Here is a 22,946-nt window from a genome sequence, read left to right on the forward strand (position 1 = left end):
CGTTGTATAAAACATGTCGTCACGTCCGCTTATCCTCCATACAAACAGCTTCATAATGTAAGCGGCTTATACACACTCATAAGTAAACGCAACGCATACTTGGTCAACAGCCATACAGGTTACACTTGAGGGTGGCCGTATAAACAACTTTAACACTGTTACAAATATGTGCCACACTGTGAACCCACACCAAACAAGAATGACAAACACATTTCGGGAGAACATCCGTACCGTAACACAACGGAACAAATACCCAGACCCCCTTGCAGCACTAACTCTTCCGGGACACTACAATACACGCTACCACCTAAAAGGTTAATTTGTTCAACATTGGCCCGCGGCTTTGTTCAGTTTTAGATTTTGGCCCACAATGTATTTGAGTTTGACACCCCTGGTATATATATATATATATATGTATATATATATATATATATATGTATATATATATATATATATATATATATATATATATATATATATATAAAGTTTATATATGTATGTATATACATATGTATATGTGTATATGTATATATATATATATACAGTATATATATATATACATATATATATATATATATATATATATATATATGTATATATATATATATATATATATATATATATATATATATATATAAAACCGCCTAGCACCCTTTTCAGACTAACCTCTTTCTGTCCATGTCTTCTAACTTCCTCTCTTCGTGTTCTCTTTTCTTTACTGTATTTCCCACTATGAATGATTGCATGTTCCACTGACTCTACTTCATTGCAGCAGTCCACATAATCCTGTTGGATTTTTACTTATAAGTAACAATATTTTATGCAGTGTGTCTGGTGTGTCCTAATCTAATGTGTGCTATGATTCCTTCCTCTTTTGTGCTCCCCCTTCCAGTTTTTACGGTCCTACCATGTTATGTACTGCACATAAGTGTATTCCTGTTGTATCAATGTCCCAATTTGATTGCCACTCTTTCAAACGATTTCCTTTTTATTAATGATTTTGCCTCTGCCTTACTGAGGAAACTCTCTAGCGCAGGGGTCACCAACCTTTTTGAAACCAAGAGCTACTTCTTGGGTACTGATTAATGCGAAGGGCTACCAGTTTGATACACACTTAAATAAATTGCCAGAAATAGCCAATTTGCTCAATTTACTTTTGATAAATTTATATATATATATATATATATATATATATATATAAAAATGGGTATTTCTGTCTGTCATTCTGTCGTACATTTTTTTCCTTTTACGGAATTTTTTTTGTAGAGAATAAATGATGAAAAAAACACTTAATTGAACAGTTTAAAAGAGGAGAAAACACGAAAAAAAAGAAAATACAATTTTGAAACTTAGTTTGTCTTCAATTTCGATTCTTTAAAATTCAAAATTTAACTGAAAAAAAATGAAGAAAAAAACGAGCTAATTCTAATATTTTTGAAAAAATAAAAACAAATTTATGGAATATCTTTAGTAATTTTTCCTGATTAAGATTAATTTTAGAATTTTGATAGCATGTTTAAATAGATTAAAATCCAATCTGCACTTCGTTAGAATATATAACAAATTGGACCAAGCTATATTTCTAACAAAGACAAATCATTATCTTTTTCCAGAACAACATTTTTTAAAGAAATTCAAAAGACTTTGAAATAAGATTTAAATTTGATTCTACAGATTTTCTAGATTTGCCAGAATAACTTTTTTGACTTTTAATCATAATAAGTTTGAAGACATATTTCACAAATATTCTTCTTTGAAAAAACAGAAGCTAAAATGAAGAATTAAATCAAAATGTATTCATTATTTTTTACATTAAAAAAAATCAAATTACTTGAACATTGATTTAAATTGTCAGGAAAGAAGAGGAAGGAATTTAAAAGGTAAAAATATATATGTGTTTCAAAATCCTAAAATCATTTTTAAGGTTGTATATTTTTTTTATAAAATTGTCTTTCTGAAAGTTATAAAAAGCAAAGTAAAAAAAATAAATGAATTTATTTAAACAAGTGAAGACCAAGTCTTTAAAATATTTCCTTGGATTTTCAAATTCTATTTGAGTTTTGTCTCTCTTAGAATTAAAAATGTCAAGCAAAGCGAGACCAGCTTGTTGATAAAAAAATACAATTAAAAAAAATAGAGGCAGCTCACTGGTAAGTGCTGCTATTTGAGCTATTTTTAGAACAGGCCAGCGGGCGACTCCTCTGGTCCTTACGGGCTACCTACCGCGTTGGTGACCCCTGCTCTAGCGTTTGTGTCTCTTTTGCCAGCTGATCATTGCCCTTTATGACGGTGTGAGTCAAAACCTTACGTACATGAGTATTCACCCTTTCATGCCTGAACATTATATCATACGTTATTAACTATATATTCTCTGCTTTGTGACCTAAAACTTTAAATAAAGAGTGGCTTTAAAAAAAAAAAAACGAAAGCAACCCAGGACAGACGATAGCTCTTCAGTGCAGCAACCTGCTCTCTTACATAAAAATCTTCAGTTGAAAAATTCACCTAGAAATCCTTCGTGTGTTGTCACGGAGTTTTCTCCCATCACTTCCCTTAAAGCACATCGATCTGCTGTGGAGACGTGAGAGGAACACTGCATCCCTCACATTGCTGTCATTACCTCTTGCCAGCAAATCAACCTAATTATTTGGATTGATCGTCTCTCTATTAGATGATTAGTTGCTGAAAGTGTCCATCCATCCATCCATTTCCTACCGCTTATTCCCATTGGGGTCGCTGGTGCCTATCTCAGCTACAATCACTGACTAAAACTTGATTTTTAAATTAACATCATTCTAGAGCAGGGGTAAGGACCGGATGAGTAGCTTGTTGGCCTGTTCTAAAAATAGCTCAAATAGCAGCACTTACCAGTGAGCTGACTCTATTTTTTAAATGTTATTTATTTACTAGCAAGCTGGTCTCGCTTTGCTCGACATTTTTAATTCTAAAAGAGACAAAACTCAAATAGAATTTGAAAATCCAAGAAAATATTTTAAAGACTTGATCTTCACTTGTTTAAATACATTATTTATTTATTTTTACCCTGCTTCTTATAACTTTCAGAAGGACAATTTCAGAGAAAAAATACAACCTTAAAAATGATTCTAGGATTATTTTTAAACATATATACCTTTTTATCTTTTAAATTCCTTCCTCTTCTTTCCTGACAATTTAAATCAATGTTCAAGTATTTTTTTTATTTTTATTGTAAAGAATAATAAATACATTTTAATTTAATTCTTCATTTTAGCTTCTGTTTTTTCGACAAAGATATTTGTGAAACTTATAATGATTCAAATTCAAAAAAAATATTCTGGCAAATCTCGAAAATCTGTAGAATCAAATTTAAATCTTATTTCAAAGTCTTTTGAATTTCTTTTAAAATTGTTGTTCTGGAAAATATAGAAGAAGTACTGATTTGTCCTTGTTAGAAATAAAGCTTGGTCCAATTTGTTATATATTCTAACAAAGTGCAGATTGGATTTTAACCTATTTAAAACATGTCATCAAAATTCTACAATTAATTTTAATCAGGAAAAATTACTAATGATGTTCCATAAATTATTTTTAAAAAATGTTCAAAAAGATTCTAATAACCTAGTTTTTCTCTTCATATTTTTCGTTTGAAATTTGAATTTTAAAGAGTCGAAATCCAAGCTAAACTATGTTTCAAAATTTAAGTTTCATTTTTTTCGTGTTTTCTCCTTTTTTAAACCATTCAATTAAGTGTTTTTTTAATCATTTATTCTCTTCAGAAAACCTTCCGTAAAAGGAAAAAAAATGTACGACGGAATGACAGACAGAAATACCCATTTTATATATATATACAGATTTATTTATTAAAGGTAAATTGAGCAAAATGGCTATTTCTGGCAAGTGTGTATCAAACTGGTAGCCCTTCGCATTAATCAGTACCCAAGAAGTAGCTCTTGGTTTCAAAAAGGTTGGTGACTCCTGTTCTAGAGCCTATGTTGTTTTTACATCCATAAAAGGGTCTACTTTTAAAACCATTTGCACAACTTTCACCTCTGCCATCGGCATCTCCCCCTAACAACAACATAAATATATGAGTGTACATTGTTTGGCTTACTGTCAACCTTTGCATTTTGTTATGCCGCTCTAACACCGTTACTCAAAGTTATGAATCAGCTGGCTCTCTGGCATTTCATGATAGATTGACAACTCAAAAGAATTGACTACTGACTGGCTTTCAGTCTGACCCAGATGTTGTGTGCCAGCTTCTTTCCCCTGGATTTATTCTCTCCCTCTGAAGCAGCTTTGAACACACAACTCCATCTTAGAAACACCAACGCTGACCAGGCTGGTTCTTTCTTACTTCTTAGGTTAAAGGCCTACTGAAACCCACTACTACCGACCACGCAGTCTGATAGTTTTTATATCAATCACGAAATCATAACATTGCAACACATGCCAATACGGCCTTTTTAGTTTACTAAATTGCAATTTTAAATTTCCCGCAAAGTGTTCTGTTGAAAACGTCGGTATGATGACGCGTGCGTTTGACGTCTCGGGTTGTAGCGGATATTTTTTTCCCAGCCCGATCCAAGCTATAAGTAGTCTGCTTTAATCGCATAATTACACAGTATTCTGGACATCTGTGTTGCTGAATCTTTTGCAATTTGTTCTATTAATAATGGAGACGTCAAAGAAGAAAGATGTAGGTGGGAAGTGGTGTATTGCGGCCGCCTTTAGAAACACAAACACAGCCGGTGGTTCCTTGTTTACATTCCCGAAGGTGAAGCTCTACTATAGAACAGAGCGGTCAAGCGAACCCGGTTCCTGACCATGTGTCAACCGGCAGGTTTCGGTGAGAAAATTGTTGTAATAAGTTGGCTCTTACCGTAGTTATGAGCAGCTGCTGCAGACTATTACCTCCTCCAACCGGAGACACTGGCGGTCACCACACCCGTGGCCACAACCCTCCGACTTTCAGGTACCATATAATCTCACTAAAACACTAGTAACACAATAAGCAGATAAGGGATTTTCCAGAATGATCCTTAGTAAATGTGTCTAATAACATCTGAATCGCTCCCACTGTCCTAGCCTTTTTTTTAATTCTTTTTTTCTAACTTTTTTTTTATAGTCCTTCACTCTCACTTTCCTCATCCACAAATCTTTCATCCTCGCTCAAATTAATAGGGAAATTGTCGCTTTCTCGGTGCGAATCGCTCTAGCTGCTGGTAGCTATGATTGTAAACAATGTTCAGATGTAAGGAGCTCTACAACCAGTGACGTCACGCGCATATGTCTGCTATTTCGGGTAAAGGCAAGGCTTTTTTATTAGCGACCAAAAGTTGCGAACTTTATCGTCGATGTTCTCTACTAAATCCTTTTAGCAAAAATATGGCAATATCGGGAAATTATCAAGTTTGACACAGAATGATTTATAAACTATCAAACTGCGTGGTCGGTAGTAGTGGGTTTCAGTAGGCCTTTAAATAAGAAAATCTCATTTCAGTAGGCCTTTAAGGTGACTTGATGAAAAGTTTTACCGTACATAACCATTAGCGTAAGTTTGTTGCTGTCAAGTGTGTGGAACTCAGCTGCAAAGTGTCAACATTCATTACAAAGACATAGACATCGGTAGTATTAAAAGCTCTATAGTCGGCAAAATTTATATCTTTTATATGGTCCATCTGTCCATTTTCTACCACTTGTCCCTCTGGGGATTGCAGGGGGTTGGAGGCTATCCCAGCTGCATTCGGACAGAAGGCGGGTATTGTCTAAATCATGGGTGTCAAACTCTGGCCCGCGGGCAAAATTTGGCAATAATAAATTAACATTAGAGCTGGCCCACCGGTATTGTATAGTGGCGATGCCGCTGTATCACCGCATTCAACGCAAATTTTCAAACTTCCCAACACTCACGATTTTTCCAAGAGAATCCCGAATTTCAGTGCCTCCCCCAAAAATCTCCAGGGGCAACCATTCTCCCGGATTTCCACCCGGACAACAATATTGGGGGCGTGCCTCAAAAGTACTGCTTTTAGCATCCTCTACAACAGGGGTCGGGAACCTTTTTGACTGAGAGAGACAATAATCCAAATATTTTAAAATATATTTCTGCAAGAGCCATATAATATTTTTTTCAACACTGAACACAAATAAACACGTGCATTTTTAAGTGAGACAGATTTCTACAATATAATAAGTCTCTTATTCTTTGTAATAACATGGTTATTCTGGAGTTAACTGTGGAGGGGGTGTGGTATGAGGGCCTGCAGCGAAGCGGGGTGTGCCATGGCCGGCCTCGAAATCAGCGACAGGTGCGTAGATGGCCCACCTGGGCCTTGTTATCTAATCACCTGTCGCCCTGTTTTAAGCAGCAGCCAGGAGGAGAGACAGGGTTGGGGCTGGAGCCAGACTGCGAGCCAGAACGAAAGAGAAAAAGACAATTGCTGGAAAGCAACGGAGAGACTTATTGAAAAATAAAAAATATTGCAACGCTGAAACAGGCTCTCATGTCGGTGCTTGGTGGTCAGAAGAACCCCCAGGAGAGCAAGCCCTAAACTAACCAATAATAAATAAATCACTTATTACACTTAATACAACTTCTTGAACAAGTGCGATAGAAAAAAGGATGGATGGATTCAAATACATAAATAATAAATAAATAAATGGGTTGTACTTGTATAGCGCTTTTTACCTTCAAGGTACTCAAAGCGCTTTGACACTACTTCCACATTCACACACACATTCACACACTGATGGAGGGAGCTGCCATGCAAGGCACCAACCAGCACCCATCAGGAGCAAGGGTGAAGTGTCTTGCTCAGGACACAACGGACATGACGAGGTTGGTTCTAGGTGGGATTTGAACCAGTGACCCTCGGAGCATGTTTTATATTTTGAACGTTATTTTTAACACTTTGATTACAATTGAAATTATTCATCACTCATCGTGTTAAGCAGTGTCAGCTCAGATTTAGCCGAGAGCCAGATGCAGTCATCAAAAGAGCCACATCTGGCTCGCGAGCCATAGGTTCCCTACCCCTGCTCTACAACCTGTCGTCACGTCCGCTTTTCCTCCATACAAACAGCGTAATATATGCGGCTTCTACACACACACAAGTGAATGCAAGGCATACTTGGTCAACAGCCATACAGGTCACACTAAGGGTGGCCATATAAACAACTTTAACACTGTTACACCACACTGTCAACCCACACCAAACAAGAATGACAAACACATTTCGGGAGAAATCTGCACCCTAACATAACATAAACACAACAGAAAAAATACCCAGAACCCCTTGCAGCACTAACTCTTCCGGGAGGCTACAATATACACCCACGTTACCAACAAAACTCGATTTTGCATGTCACTTTAAAGTTATATAAGCCTTGCTTGTTCAATATTCGGGCTTCACGGTGGAAGAGGGGTTAGTGCGTCTGCCTCACAATAAGAAGTTCCGGCAGTCCTGGCTTCGAATCCAGGCTCGGGATCTTTCTGTGTGGAGTTTGCATGTTCTCCCCGTGAATGCGTGGGTTCCCTCCGGGTACTCCGGCTTCCTCCCACTTCCAAAGACATGCACCTGGGGATAGGTTGATTGGCAACACTAAATTGGCTCTAGTGTTTGGATGTGAGTGTGAATGTTGTCTGTCTATCTGTGTTGGCCCTGCGATGATGTGGCGACTTGTCCAGGGTGTACCCCGCCTTCCGCCCGATTGTAGCTGAGATAGGCGCCAGCGCCCCCCGCGACTTCAAAAGGGAATAAGCGGTAGAAAATAACTTTAACACTGTTACACCACACTGCGAACCCACACCAAACAAGAATGACAAACACAATTCGGGAGAAATCTGCACCGTAACATAACATAAACACAACAGAACAAATACCCAGACTCCCTTGCAGCACTAACTCTTCCGGGACGCTACAATATACACCCCCGCTACCAACAAAAATCGATTTTGCATGTCACTATAAAGTTATATAAGCCTTGCTTGTTCAATATTCAATGCAAAACTTGTTTGGGTCCCTATTAAAAGGTTAAGTTGTTCAACTTTGGCCCGCGGCTTTGTTCAGTTTAGCATTTTGGCCCACTCTGTATTTTAGTTTGACACCCCTGGTATAAATCAAGCCAAAATCCATCCCCTGACAAACCGCCATCCGCCTTATTGCTGCGAGTCATCCATCTATCTTTCCCATCTCTATTTATTCACCTACTCTGCATCTACAGCATGGGTGTCAAACTCTGGCCCGCGGGCCAAATTTGGCCCACCGTGTAATTTAATTTGGCCCTTGAGGCAATATCAAATTAACATTAGAGCTGGCCCGCTGGTATTATAACACAGCATTCACCGCTAATACTCATACTTACCAACCCTCCCGATTTTCCCGGGAGACTCCCGAATTTCAGTGCCCTTGCCGAAAATCACCCGGGGCAACCATTCTCCCGAATTTCTCTCGATTTCCACCCAAACAACATCATTGGAGACGTGCCTTAAAGGCACTGCATTCAAGGTCCTCTACAAACTGTCGTCCCTTCAGGTTTTTCTCCATACAAACATTGTGTCGGCCCAGTCACATACTATATGCGGACTTTACACACAAACAAGTGAATGCAATCCATACAGGTCACACTGAGGGTGGCCGTATAAACAACTTTAACACTGTTACAAATATGCACCACACTGAAAACCCACCCCAAACAAGAATGACAACCACATTTAGGGAGAACATCCACACTAGACTAGCTCTCCATTGCTCATTTAGGACTGGCATTGAGATCATGCATCATGAATTGCCATGGATGAAAGTTGATGAAAGACTGGCCATAAACCCTCATATCTGTATTCTCAGCTCTTGCTTGCCAGTGACAGTCACAACTACGGTACCAGGCTAGCCCAAACAGGTGCTCTCACCCGTCTTAAACCCAAAAGTGATGTTTTGAAAAACACTGTAATGTATCGGGCAATCACTTACTGGAACAGACTTCCACAATATCTGCTATCAATCACCATTATAGTGGGCTTTAAGAATAAACTAAAAGGAGAAGTATTGCGTAAAGAGATTATTTTAGATTGTACCTAATGTCATAACTGTTTTTATTGACTATTGAGTATTTTATTGATTATGGAATAAGCAGCAGAAAATGGATGGATGATACTTTTTCGTCACTTATTGTTTGTCTTTGGTACACTAATGTGTATATTTTAGGCCATTGGTTCTTTGTTTTATTTTTGCAAAAATGTATACAGTATATCTAATTTTATATTGCTATTTTTATCTTTGGTATGAAAATTATTATGTAACAACATCTATTAGTATTTTTTGGTTCTTTGTTGTTGCTATTTTTGTATTATGACAATTTATTATTGGATCATGTTGTACTGCATTTTAATCGTTTGTTCTGTGGTTGTGTGATGTTTTTTGCCTGGACCCCAGGAAGAATAGTCTCCACTGCGGTGTAGACTAATGGGGATCCTTAATAAACTAATAAACTAATAAACCGTAACCCAACATAAACAAAACAGAACAAATACCCAGAACCCCCTGCAGCACTAACTCTTCTGGGATGCTACAATATTTGAAAATCGATTTTTCATGTCACTATAAAGTTATATAAGCCTTCCTCGTTCAATATTCAATGCAAAACTTGTTTGGGTCCCTATTAAAAGGTTAATTTGTCCAACCTTGTCCCGCGGCTTTGTTCAGTCTAAAATTGTGGCCCACTCTGTATTTGAGTTTGACACCCCTGATCTACAGTATGCATCCATCTCCGACTGTCCACCATCCATTCACCCACCACCTGTCTATTCATACATGACATCCATCCAGGGGATATTTTCTTGTCTAAGACGTGGAACAGAAACAAACACTTTGCTGGCTAAAAGTGTCCCTAAAGCCTTCAGTCCCTGAGCAGCACAGGTGCCATCCAAAAAGGACGCTGGTGTGGTTCCTGGCTTGTGCTGACACCTTTAATATGAACTTTGGGTAGGGATTCAAATGACAAAATGTATCCTTTTCCCTCTAAAACAACAGTGAAGGATTTTTCAAAGTCAGTCTTTTCCCAAGTCTCCCATTAGACAGAGATAACCTTATCGGACGTGCAGCATTTTTATTAGTCACTTGCTTCAGAGATACACTTCCCCATATTTCACTCTGGAGATTTGACTATTTAGAGGTATTTTACTGGCAGAGCATCATTTTGAAAAAAGGTATTAGTCAAATATTTTAAAGGCCTACTGAAACCCACTACTACCCACTACTACCCACCACGCAGTCTGATAGTTTATATATCAACGGTGAAATATTAATATTGCAACACATGCCAATACGGCTTTTTTAGTTTACTAAATTACAATTTTAAATTTCCCGGGAGTTTCGTCTTGGAAACGTCCGTTCGGGCTACAGTACTCTGGAATGCCCTCCCGGTAACAGTTCGAGATGCTACCTCAGTAGAAGCATTTAAGTCTCACCTTAAAACTCATTTGTATACTCTGGCCTTTAAATAGACCTCCTTTTTAGACCAGATGATCTGCCGCTTCTTTTTCTTTTTCTCCTCTGACCCCCCCTCCCTTGTGGAGGGGTTCCGGTCCGATGACCATGTATGAAGTACTGGCTGTCCAGAGTCGAGACCCAGGATGGACTGCTCGTCTGTGTATCGGTTGGGGACATCTCTACAATGCTGATCCAACTCCGCTTGGGATGGTTTCCTGTGGACGGGACTCTCGCTGCTGTCTTGGATCCGCTTTGAACTGAACTCTCGCGGCTGTGTTGGAGCCACTATGGATTGAACTTTCACAGTATCATGTTAGACCCGCTCGACATCCATTGCTTTCGGTCCCCTAGAGGGGGGGGGGTTGCCCACATTTGAGGTCCTCTCCAAGGTTTCTCATAGTCATCATTGTCACTAGCGTCCCACTGGGTGTGACTTCTCCTTGCCCTTATGTGGGTTCTTCCGAGGATGTCGTAGTCGTAGTGGTTTGTACAGTCCTTTGAAACATTTGTGATTTAGGGCTATATAAATAAACATTAATTGATTGATTAATTGATTGATTGATAATGATGACGTGTACGCAGGACGTCACGCGTTTTTAGTAAGTATGAGCGCTAGGCACACACACACAGGTAAAAGTCATCTGCTTTAACGGCATAATTACACAGTATTTTGGAGATCTGTGTTGCTGAATATTTTGCAATTTGTTCAATTAATAATGGAGAAGTCAAAGTAAAAACATGGAGTTGGGAAGCTTTAGCCTTTAGCCACACAAACACACGGTGATTCCTTGTTTAAAATTCACGGAGCTGAAACTTTAATATGGATCAGAGCGCGGTCAAGCAGACATGGATCCCAACCGAATGTCAACCAGTTGGTTTCGGTGAGGATATTGTGGTTAAAAAGTCGCCACTTACCGGATATCAGCTAAACTTGTATCGTCCGTACAGCTGCCGTCGACACACGTGAGACATGGCGTCAACACACCCGCGGACACACCCCTTCGACTATCAGGTACTATTAAACTTACTAAAACACTAGCAACACAATAGAAAGATAAGGGATTTCCCAGAATTATCCTAGTAAATGTGTTTACAAACATCGGAATACGTCCCAATGCTATCGCGTTTTTTTTTAACTCGTTTTTTTTTTTTTTTTCAAGTCCGTCGTTATCACTATCCTCAAACACGAATCTTTCATCCTCGCTCAAATTAATGGGGAAATTGTCGTTTTCTCGGTCCGAATCACTGTTTTTGTTGGAGGCTCCCATTAAAATCAATGTGAATATGTGAGGAGCCCCCACACTTGCGACGTCATCGTCTGCGACTTCCGGTAAAGGCGAGGCTTTTTCAGGAAGTACCAAAAGTGGCAAACTTTATCGTCAATTTTCTCTACTAAATCCTTTCAGCAAAAATATGGCAATATCGCGAAATGATGAAGTATGACACATAGCATGGACCTGCTTTTCCCGTTTAAATAAGAAAATCTCATTTCAGTAGGCCTTTAAGTTTAATGTTTTTTTTAAATTCATAACTCAAGTTTCTACTGTGCCAAACTCTTTAACATACAAACCCCGTTTCCATATGAGTTGGGAAAATGTGTTAGATGTAAATATAAACGGAATACAATGATTTGCAAATCCTTTTCAACCCATATTCAATTGAATGCACTACAAAGACAAGATATTTGATGTTCAAACTCATACAATTTTTATTTTATTTTTGAAAATAATAATTAACTTAGAATTTCATGGCTGCAATTGCCAAAGTAGTTGGGAAAGGGCATGTTCACCACTGTGTTACATAACCTTTTCTTTTAACAACACTCAATAAAAGTTTGGGAACTGAGGAAACTAATTATTGAAACTTTGAAAGTGGAATTCTTGTTTTATGTAGAGCTTCATTCGTTCAACAGTCCGGGGTCTCTGCTGTTGTATTTTACACTTTATAATTTCGATGGGAGACAGGTCTGGACTGCAGGCGGGCCAGGAAAGTATGCGCACTCTTTTACTACGAAGCCACGCTGTTGTAACACGTAGCTTGGCATTGTCTTGCTGAAATAAGCAGGGGCGTCCATGATAACGTTGCTTGGATTACAACATATGTTGCTCCAAAACCTGTATGGACCTTTCAGCATTAATGATGCCTTCACAGATGTGTAAGTTACCCATGCCTTGGGCACTAATACACCCCCATACCATCACAGATGCTGGCTTTTGAGCTTTGCGCCTATAACAATCCGAATGGTTATTTTCCTCTTTGTTCTGGAGGACACCAAGTCCCCTGTTTCCAAATATAATTTAAAATGTGGACTTGTCAGACCACAGAACAATTTTCCACTTTGCATGAGTCCATCTTAGATGAGTTCGGGCCCAGCAAAGCCGGCTGCTATTCAGGGTGTTGTTGATAAATGGGTTTGGCTTTGCATAGTAGAGTTTCACTTGCACATACAGATGTAGAGATAAACTGTAGTTACTGACAGTGGTTTTATGAAGTGTCCCTGAGCCCATGTGGTGATATCCTTTACACAATGATGTCTGTTTTTGATGCAGTACCGCCTGAGGGATCAAAAGTCTGTAATATCATTGCTTACGTGCAGTGGTTTCTCCAGATTCTCTGAACCTTTTGATGATTTTGCGGACCGTAGATGGTAAATTACCTAAATAACTTTCAATAGCTTGTTGAGAAATGTTGTTCTTAAACTGTTCGACAATTTGCTTACAAAGTGGTGACCCTCGCCCCATCCTTGATTGTGAATTACGTAGCATTTCATGGAAGCTGCTTTTAAACCCAATCATGGCACCCAACTGTTCCCAATTAGCCTGCACACCTGTGGGATGTTCCATATACGTGTTTGATGAGCATTCCTCAACTTTATCAGTATTTATTGACACCTTTCCCACCTTCTTTGTCACGTGTGGCTGGCATCAAATTCAAAAGTTAATGATTATTTGCAAAAAAAAAAAGTTCATCAGTTTTAACAACAAATATTTTGTCTTTGTAGCATATTCACCTTTATATGGGTTGAAAAGGATTTGCAAATCATTGCATTCCAGTTATATTTACATCTAACACAATTTCCCAACTCATATGGAAACAGGGTTTGTACCACATAAGTGACCTGTAAATGTTTGTCTGTCCCAGCATGACTTTGTACCCGTGCACAAAGAAAGGTGCTTAAAGACAAACTTGGATGGGTTTGGTGAAAGAGAGAGACTGAAACAGAGAACCAGAGTTCTGACATAAGCCAACATCAGAGATGACATGATGTTCTGGATGATTGGACTAAAGTTTCCTCAAACACATCACCTTGTAGAAAATCTGAGCCAACGATATTTTCCTCTATTTCACTCTAAGTGCAATGGCATGGTGTATGATTATAATATGGTAACTTCTTCATAACAATAATAATATATTACGTACTGCATAACAGTGTGGTACGCCAGCTGCACTGAAGCAGACAATCAGGCGATTCAGAGCATCATAAAGTCTGCACAAAAAAATCATCGGCTGCCCCCTGCCCTCCCTGAAGGATTTACATAACTCCCGTTGCCTCAAGAAAGCAAAAACCATCACCAAAGACAGCACACACCCTGGCTACCACCTGCTACCATCGGGCAGGCGCTACGGGTGCATCAGAGCCAGAACGAACAGGCTCAGAGACAGCTTTTTTTTCCCAGAGCTGTCACCATGTTGAACTCTAACTTATACTAATAATACAATATCCTGCCCTAATACCCTACTGTGCAATACTACCCTTCGAGTGCAATACGTCCGACACTGATTGTTATTTATTACTTCGGTACTCTGGTCTTGTTCTGTATATTGTACAGTATTTTGTATTTCTACAGTGTTTTGTATATTGTACAGGATTGCTTGTTATTTTTATTGGATAGTAGTCTGTTTATTTCAATTGTTAGTTTTTTCTTTATTACCTCTTGTGTTATTTATTTTACCCCATATTTGTTCCCACAACCACACCTTAAGTTGGAGTCTTTAAACTTGTTATATGCAAATATAATGACAATAAAGTCTATTTTATTTTATTCTAAATGTATTATATACAAGCCAAAGTCAAGGATTTAGACAAAAAAACAAATGTTTTTTTTTTTTTGTAACAAAGGGCTTCTTTTTTATAAATGTAGAAATACACCACATTAATTCATAATCCACTTGCATTTAAATATTGTCAGTGCATTTGTTTTACTATACAGCTTTTAAAGTAGAGGTGTGTGCACTCTTGTGGTGCCTTTACTTGCACATTCCCAATGGAACTGGACCACGGAACCATCTACTATGATAACTTGCATTACCTTCCTCATGTCCAAATGATAAATCAACTAATTATTCCCAGCCTAAACACATGTCCGAGAGCAAAGTCTGATCAATAATGTGTAGATGATGGCACACCCTGAGGCTACATTGCAGGCGTCTCCAGTGTTAGTGTGAGTTCATCTTGGCAGTCTTAAAGCCTCACAGCAGTGAGGCGCCATTAGAGCTACTGCTTGGTAATCACTTTCAATCATGTATGGAAACAATCTTTCCTTTCCTTGGAGATCAGGGGTGTCGACCACCGAGGGCCACATGCAGAACATGTTTCTGATGTTTAGGCCACTTTAGTATATTTCTACATTGACGGTGCAAACTCCACCCCAATGTAAAACAATCCCTCCTTAACTTCACTGTTTTTTTTTGTGATTGTTGCGACATCGAATGCCTGAATTCGAGATGACTTTTTCAGAAAATTAAGCAAAACGTTATTATTTAAAGCAGGGGTCTTAAACTCCATTTACAGTGGGGCAAAAAAGTATTTAGTCAGCCACCGATTGTGCAAGTTCTCCCACTTAAAATGACGACAGAGGTCTGTAATTTTCATCATAGGTACACTTCAACTGTGAGAGACAGAATATGAAAAAAAAATCCAAGAATTCACATTGTAGGAATTTTAAAGAATTTATTTCTAAATTATGGTGGAAAATAAGTATTTGGTCAATCATTCAACGCTCTCACTGATGTAAGGACTTTTTTGCTCAACATCTCACGATACATGGCCCCATTCGTTCTTTCCTTAACACGGATCAATCGTCCTGTCCCCTTAGCAGAAAAACAGAACCAAAGCATGATGTTTCCACCCCCATGCTTCACAGTAGGTGTGTTGTTCTTGGGATGCAACTCAGTATTCTTCTTCCTCCAAATATCTGCCGTTTCTTTTCTTTTTCTTCTATGTCCCACTCTCCCTTGTGGAAGGGGTCCGGTCCGATCCGGTACTGCTTGCCTGTGTATCGGCTGGGGACATCTCTGCGCTGCTGATCCGCCTCCGCTTGGGATGGTTTCCTGCTGGCTCCGCTGTGAACGGGACTCTCGCTGCTGTGTTGGATCCGCTTTGGACTGGACTCTCGGTACTGTGTTGGATCCATTATAGATTGAACTTTCACAGTATCATGTTAGACCCGCTCGACATCCATTGCTTTCCTCCTCTCCAAGGTTCTCATAGTCATCATTGTCACCGACGTCCCACTGGGTGTGAGTTTTCCTTGCCCTTATGTGGGCCTACCGAGGATGTCGTAGTGGTTTGTGCAGCCCTTTGAGACACTAGTGATTTAGGGCTATATAAGTAAACATTGATTGATTGATTGATTGAAATACGACGAGTTGAGTTTATACCAAAATGGATACATGGATGATACAGCAGAGGATTGGGAGAATGTCATGTGGTTAGATGAAACCAAAATAGAACTTTTTGGTATAAAGTCAACTCGTCGTGTTTGGATGAAGAATAATACTGAGTTGCATCCCAAGAACACCATACCTACTGTGAAGCATGGGGGTGGAAACATCATCCTTTGGGGCTGTTTTTCTGCTAAGGGGACAGGACGATTGATCCGTGTTAAGGAAAGAATGAATGGGGCCATGTATCGTGAAATTTTGAGCCGAAACCTCCTTCCATCAGTGAGAGCTTTGAATGGTTGAGCAAATACTTATTTTCCACCATAATTTACAAATAAATTCTTTAAAATTCCTACAATGTGAATTCCTGGATTTTGTCTCTCACAGTTGAAGTGTACCTATGATGAAAATTACAGACCTCTGTCATCATTTTAAGTGGGAGAACTTGCACAATCGGTGGCTGACTAAATACTTTTTTGCCCCACTGTACCTGGGGGCCACAGGATGCAGAAACTGGGTGAGGCTGGGCGGCAAGAAAAGATTTCTTAAAAAATCTAACATGCACTTTTTAATGAATTCATCTTCTATGAATGGCTTTCCCGCCCTAGCAACATACTTGAAACCCTCACGATTTTTCCGGGAGACTCCTGAATTTCAGTGCACCTCCCGACCATCTACCAGTGCAACCATTTTCCCGAATTTGTCCCAATTTTCACCCGGCCGACAATATTAAGTAAGGGCTGCGGTGACTGCACTGCCTTTAACGTCCTCTACAACAGTGGTTCTCAACCTTTTTTCAGTGATGTACCCCCTGTGAACATTTTTTTTTATTCAAGTACCCCCTAATAAGAGCAAAGCATTTTTGGTGAAAAAAGAGATAAAGAAGTTAAATACAGCACTATGTCATCAGTTTCTGATTAATTAAATTGTATAACAGTGCAAAATTTTGCTCATTTGTAGTAGTCTTTCTTGAACTATTTGAAAAAAACCCCAACTAAAAACTTGTTGAAAAATAAACAAGTGATTAAATTATAAATAAAGATTTTTACACATAGAAGCACTCATCAACTTAAAGTGCCCTCTTTGGGGATCGTTATAGAGATCCATCTGGATTCATGAACTTAATTCTAAACATTTCTTCACAAAAAAAGAAATCTTTAACATCAATATTTATGGAACATGTCCATAAAAAATCTAGCTGTCAACACTGAATATTGCATTGTTGCATTTCTTTTCACAGTTTATGAACTTACATTCATATTTTGTTGTTCAATAAATATATTTATAAAGGATTTTTGAATTGTTGTTATTTTTAGAATATTTTTGAAAAATCTCAGGTACCCCTTGGCATACCTTCAAGTACCCCCAGGGGTAGGCGTACCACCATTTGAGAACCACTGCTCTAGACAGCATCGACACTCGAACATCAACACATAATTTGCAGATTATAATTACTGGTTTGCAAAAAAATATTTTCAACCCAAATAGGTGAAATTAGGTAATATTCCACGGCACACCAGACTGTATCTCACGGCACACTAGCGTGCTGCGGCACAGTGGTTGAAAAACACTGCCCTTGTCAACATTACCAATTTTTCTCATTAGATTTCACCTCATTGCACTTTTTTTAATGTTTTTTTTTTATTTATTTTTGCAATACTATTCATTTTGCAATTTTTGCAGAATGTGTGGCGGGCCGGTAAACGATTAGCTGCGGGCCGGGCCTCAAATGGCCCCCGGACCGCACTTTGGACACACCTGTTATACAGTATGTATCATTGTTTTTATACAGCAGGGGCATCCAAACTTTTTCCACACGGAAAATTTTAAGCATGCGGGGGCCATTTTGATATTTTTCATTTTCAAACCATAACAAAATAAATGGATTTTTTTTTTAATCCTTAGGGCTCCTGGGGAGCATAGAAGGTCTCAGACACTAAAATGTTAAAAAAAGTAAAATTATTATTTTTTTTTTATTTATTTAATGCTTACAGTAAATCTCTATATCAACTTGAGGTTGATATGAAGTAAAACAAATAAGGTTTTATGCCTTTTCTGTCAAAGACAACTTTTTTTTTTTTTTTTGAAAAACTGAAATATGCAGTATTTAGATAGATGGATAGTACTTTATTGAGTCCTTCAGGACAGTTCCTTTATTTAGCAATTAAAGCCCACAAAGATTAACAATGCAGGACATCATTGATTTTAATTATTTCATATTTTTGAGTAATCACAGTGAAAAGTTAAATAAAATCCCACTAAATATGAGATCCGAAAGGTTCCCCACGCATAAAGTGTGGCATTTTTATTATTTTTGTAAATTTACTTTTAACACTTAAATTTCAAGATCAACTTCCGATATATCTGTCGATTTTAAGTTTGAACTATTATTTTGTTTTTTGATGCTCTTTTGTCAAAACTTTGATGTTTTATATGGCAACCACACAACATATGCAATATTTTTTCCGCATAAACATTTTTAAAGTAATAATTTTCAAGTAATAATTCATTATAACAGATTTTTTTGTCCTTTTTTTTGAGCAATGGAAAAAAAAAAAGAAAATAAAGACACAAGGGAAAAAAACTGCCTGCATGGCAGCTTTATGTCAAAATTGCCACTTTTTCTCATTAGATTTCACCTCATTCCACTTTTTTTGAATGTTTATTTTTTATTTTTGCAATACTATCAATTTTGCAATTTTTGCAGAATGTGTGGCGGATTAGATGCGGGCCGCAAATGGCCCCCAGGCCGCACTTTGGACACTCCTGTTATACAGTATGTATCATTGTTTTTATACAGCAGGGGTATCCAAACTTTTTCCACAGAGGGCCGCACACAGAAAAATTTAAGCATGCTGGAGCCATTTTGATATTTTTCATTTTCAAACCATAACAAAATATATGGATTTTTTTTTTTGATCCTTAGGGCTCCTGGGGAGCATAGAGGGTCTCAGACACTAAAATGTTAAAAATAAGTCAAATTATTATTTTTTTATTTAATGCTTACAGTAAATCTCTATATCAACTTGAGGTTGATATAAAGTAAAACAAATAAGGTTTTATGCCTTTTCTGTCAAAGACAACTTTGTTTTTTTATAGTAAAACTGAAATATGCAGTATTTAGATAGATAGATAGTACTTTATTGAGTCCTTCAGGAGAGTTCCTTTATTTAGCAATTAAAGCCCTCAAAGATCAATAATGCAGGACACCATTGATTTTAATTATTTCATATTTTTGAGTAATCACAGTGAAAAGTTAAATAAAATCCTACTAAATATATTTAAGATCCGAAAGGTTCCCCACTCATAAAGTGATGCATTTTTATTTTTTTTACTTTTAACACTTAAATTTCAAGATCAACTTCCGATATATCTGTCGATTTTAAGTTTGAACTATTATTTTGTTTTTTGATGCTCTCTTGTCAAAACTTTGATGTTTTATATGGCAACCACACAACATATGCAATATTTTTTCCGCATAAACATTTTTAAAGTAATAATTTTCAAGTAATAATTCATTATAACACAGATTTTTTTGTCCTTTTTTTTTGAGCAATGGAAAAAAAAAAAAGAAAATAAAGACAAAAGGAAAAAAAACTGCCTGCATGGCAGCTTTATGTCAAAATTGCCACTTTTTCTCATTAGATTTCACCACATTCCACTTTTTTTGAATGTTTTTATTTTATTTTTGCAATACTATCAATTTTGCAATTTTTGCAGAATGTGTGGCGGATTAGATGCGGGCCGCAAATGGCCCCCAGGCCGCACTTTGGACACCCCTGTTATACAGTATGTATCATTGTTTTTATACAGCAGGGGTATCCAAACTTTTTCCACAGAGGGCCGCACACGGAACAATTTAAGCATGCGGGGGCCATTTTGATATTTTTCATTTTCAAACCATAACAAAATATATGGATTTTTTTTTTAATCCTTAGGGCTCCTGGGGAGCATAGAGGGTCCCAGACACTAAAATGTTAAAAATAAGTCAAATTATTATTTTTTTTATTTAATGCTTACAGTAAATCTCTATATAAACATGAGGTTGATATAAAGTAAAACAAATAAGGTTTTATGCCTTTTCTGTCAAAGACAACTTAGTTTTTTTTTAGAGTAAAACTGAAATATGCAGTACTTAGATAGATTGATAGTACTTTATTGATTCCTTCAGGAGAGTTCCTTAATTTAGCAATTAAAGCCCTCAAATATCAATAATGCAGGACACCATTGATTTTAATTATTTCATATTTTTGAGTAATCACAGTGAAGAGTTAAATAAAATCCTACCAAATATGAGATCCGAAAGGTTCCCCACTCATAAAGTGATGCATTTTTTATTTTTTTTATTTTAACACTTAAATTTCAAGATCAACTTCCGATATATCTGTCGATCTTAAGTTTGAGCTATTATTTTGTTTGTTTTATGCTCTTTTGTCAAAACTTTGATGTTTTTATATGGCAACCACACAACATATGCAATATTTTTTCCACATAAAACATTTTAAAGTGATAATTCTTAAGTAATAATTCATTATAACACAGATTTTTTTAGTCCTTTTTTTTGAGCAATGGAAAAAAATAGAAAATAAAGATAAAAGGAAAAAAAATTGCCTGCATGGCAGCTTTGTGTCAACATTGCTACTTTTTCTCATTAGACTTCAGCTCATTCCACTTTTATAAAATGTTTATTTTTTATTTTTGCAATACTATCAATTTTGCAATTTTTGCAGAATGTGTGGCGGGCCGGTAAAGGATTAGCTGCGGGCCGCAAATGGCCCCCGGACCGCACTTTGGACACCTTTGTTATACAGTATGTATCATTGTTTTTATACAGTATGTATTATTGTGATGGCCATGTGTCTTAAGAGTATCAGCACGTATTCAACCACACTTACATATTAAAATTACCTGACTATGGCGCCTAAAGTGGGTCGGAACCAGGCTGATGACCGGCACCCGAAGTGCTTGAGAAACGAAGTCCAAGTTGACAAAGTGGTCGCGGTTCCGCGGGAAGGCGAGCATGGCGGAGACCCCCTGCACCACCACCGTGTGACACACACTCTCCAGGAAGGACAGCGGGTCTTCGTGCTCGGGGCTGCCCGGCGAGGTGAAGGAGAAGGCGGGTAGCCCGCCGAGCCCCGAGCCCACCGCCATGACGAGCTCCAGGGACAGGTTGAAGGGGAGAAGCCCGGCTCGGTTGAGAGTTTCCGCGGCCAGCAGGATGGAGTCTTTGGGCGCGAAGACCCGACGATCTTCCGCCGGGCTTCCTTCCCGCTGACGGGTATTAAATCTCCCCCTGTTCGAACCCCGCTGGCCGGGAGCGGAACCTCTGATCCGCAGACTTCTTAACTCCGCAGCCGCGCTTTGAGGAAGCTGCGCTCGCCCACCTGCGGTGCCCTCGTCGTCCCAGCCTCCGCTGTCCTCCCACCCGCCGGAGCCTCCGGAGCCTCCGGACCCTCCTCCGGTGTCGGGGAGCAGGCGAGGCTGCACGTGCAGAACCCCGACCCGGACCGTGTTGCCGATCCGCTTTAGAACCTGGCAGGGCTGCGGGTGCGAGTGAGACCCGGGCCACATGAAGACTATCACGGACATCAGTAGCCGGAGTGAGGGCCCGGGGCCACGCAGCTTCATCACCCGCATAGTCGCTCCTTCGGCCCCCGACGTGTGGCCCCCTGGTTCCGTGCCCAAATCCTGCTCCAAACTTGTGCGTTCGTCCGCAGGCACCAGCAGGCAGGAAAAGAAGCCCTAAAGTGGCGCTTTTCATCTCCACGGATTTACATCATTCGTCTGATATTCCACGGGAGAAAAGATGTCCAAGAAGAGTGAAGAAAAGACGCCATCATCCTCCATGGAGCCTCAACAGGTACTTAAGTCTACATTTCTTCAAATATAAATATTCTTATGGTGCATGTTGCCTGTTGGATGCTGCTACTCAATCCTCACTCTGGTGCTGCTCTTGCAGCTCAGTGGGTTGGCTCTCATTGTAAGGAGATTTAACCCTCCACCTGCTCTTCCCCTTACACATGACACATACACCACCTGCTTTAATCCTAACACATGACACATACACCACCTGCTCTTCCCCTTACACATGACACATACACCACCTGCTCTACCACTTACACATGACACATACACCACCTGCTCTACCACTTACACTTGACACATACACCACCTGCTCTTCCCCTTACACATTACACATACACCACCTGCTCTACCACTTACACATGACACATACACCACCTGCTTTAATCCTAACACATGACACATACACCACCTCCTCTTCCCCTTACACATGACACATACACCCCCTACTCTACCCCTTCACATGACACACACACAACCTGCTCTACCCCTTACACATGACACATACACCACCTGCTCTTCCCCTTAAACATGACACATACACCCCCTACTCTACCCCTTCACATGACACACACACCACCTGCTCTACCCCTTACACATGACACATACACCACCTGCTCTTCCCCTTACACATGACACATACACTCCCTACTCTACCCCTTCACATGACAGACACACCACCTGCTCTACCCCTTACACATGACACATATACCCCCTGCTCTACCCCTTACACATGACACTTACACCCCTCTACCCCTCACACATGACACCTACACCAATTTACCCCTCACACATGACACCTACACCAATTTACCCCTTACACATGACACTTACAACCATCTACATGACATATACACCACTCTACCCCTTTCAAATGACACATACACCACCTGCTCTACCCCTTACACATGACACTTACACCCTCCTCCCTCCTAAAACATGACACAT

At 38.9% G+C, this 22,946-nt stretch overlaps 1 protein-coding gene across 1 annotated transcript in view; it reads right to left on the reverse strand.

Annotated features, from left to right (window-relative positions):
* grin3a (glutamate receptor, ionotropic, N-methyl-D-aspartate 3A) overlaps window positions 1-22,084 on the reverse strand; it is a 117,162-nt gene extending 95,078 nt beyond the window's left edge. Inside the window, exon 1 of the mRNA XM_061876978.1 lies at window positions 21,042-22,084. Within this exon, the coding sequence (XP_061732962.1) occupies window positions 21,042-21,773 (732 nt within the window). The 5' untranslated portion in view covers window positions 21,774-22,084. The remainder of the gene's footprint in view (window positions 1-21,041) is intronic.
* Window positions 22,085-22,946: the final 862 nt, after the last annotated feature.

This window comes from Nerophis ophidion, linkage group LG17, assembly GCF_033978795.1.
Source record: "Nerophis ophidion isolate RoL-2023_Sa linkage group LG17, RoL_Noph_v1.0, whole genome shotgun sequence".
NCBI lineage: Eukaryota > Metazoa > Chordata > Actinopteri > Syngnathiformes > Syngnathidae > Nerophis > Nerophis ophidion.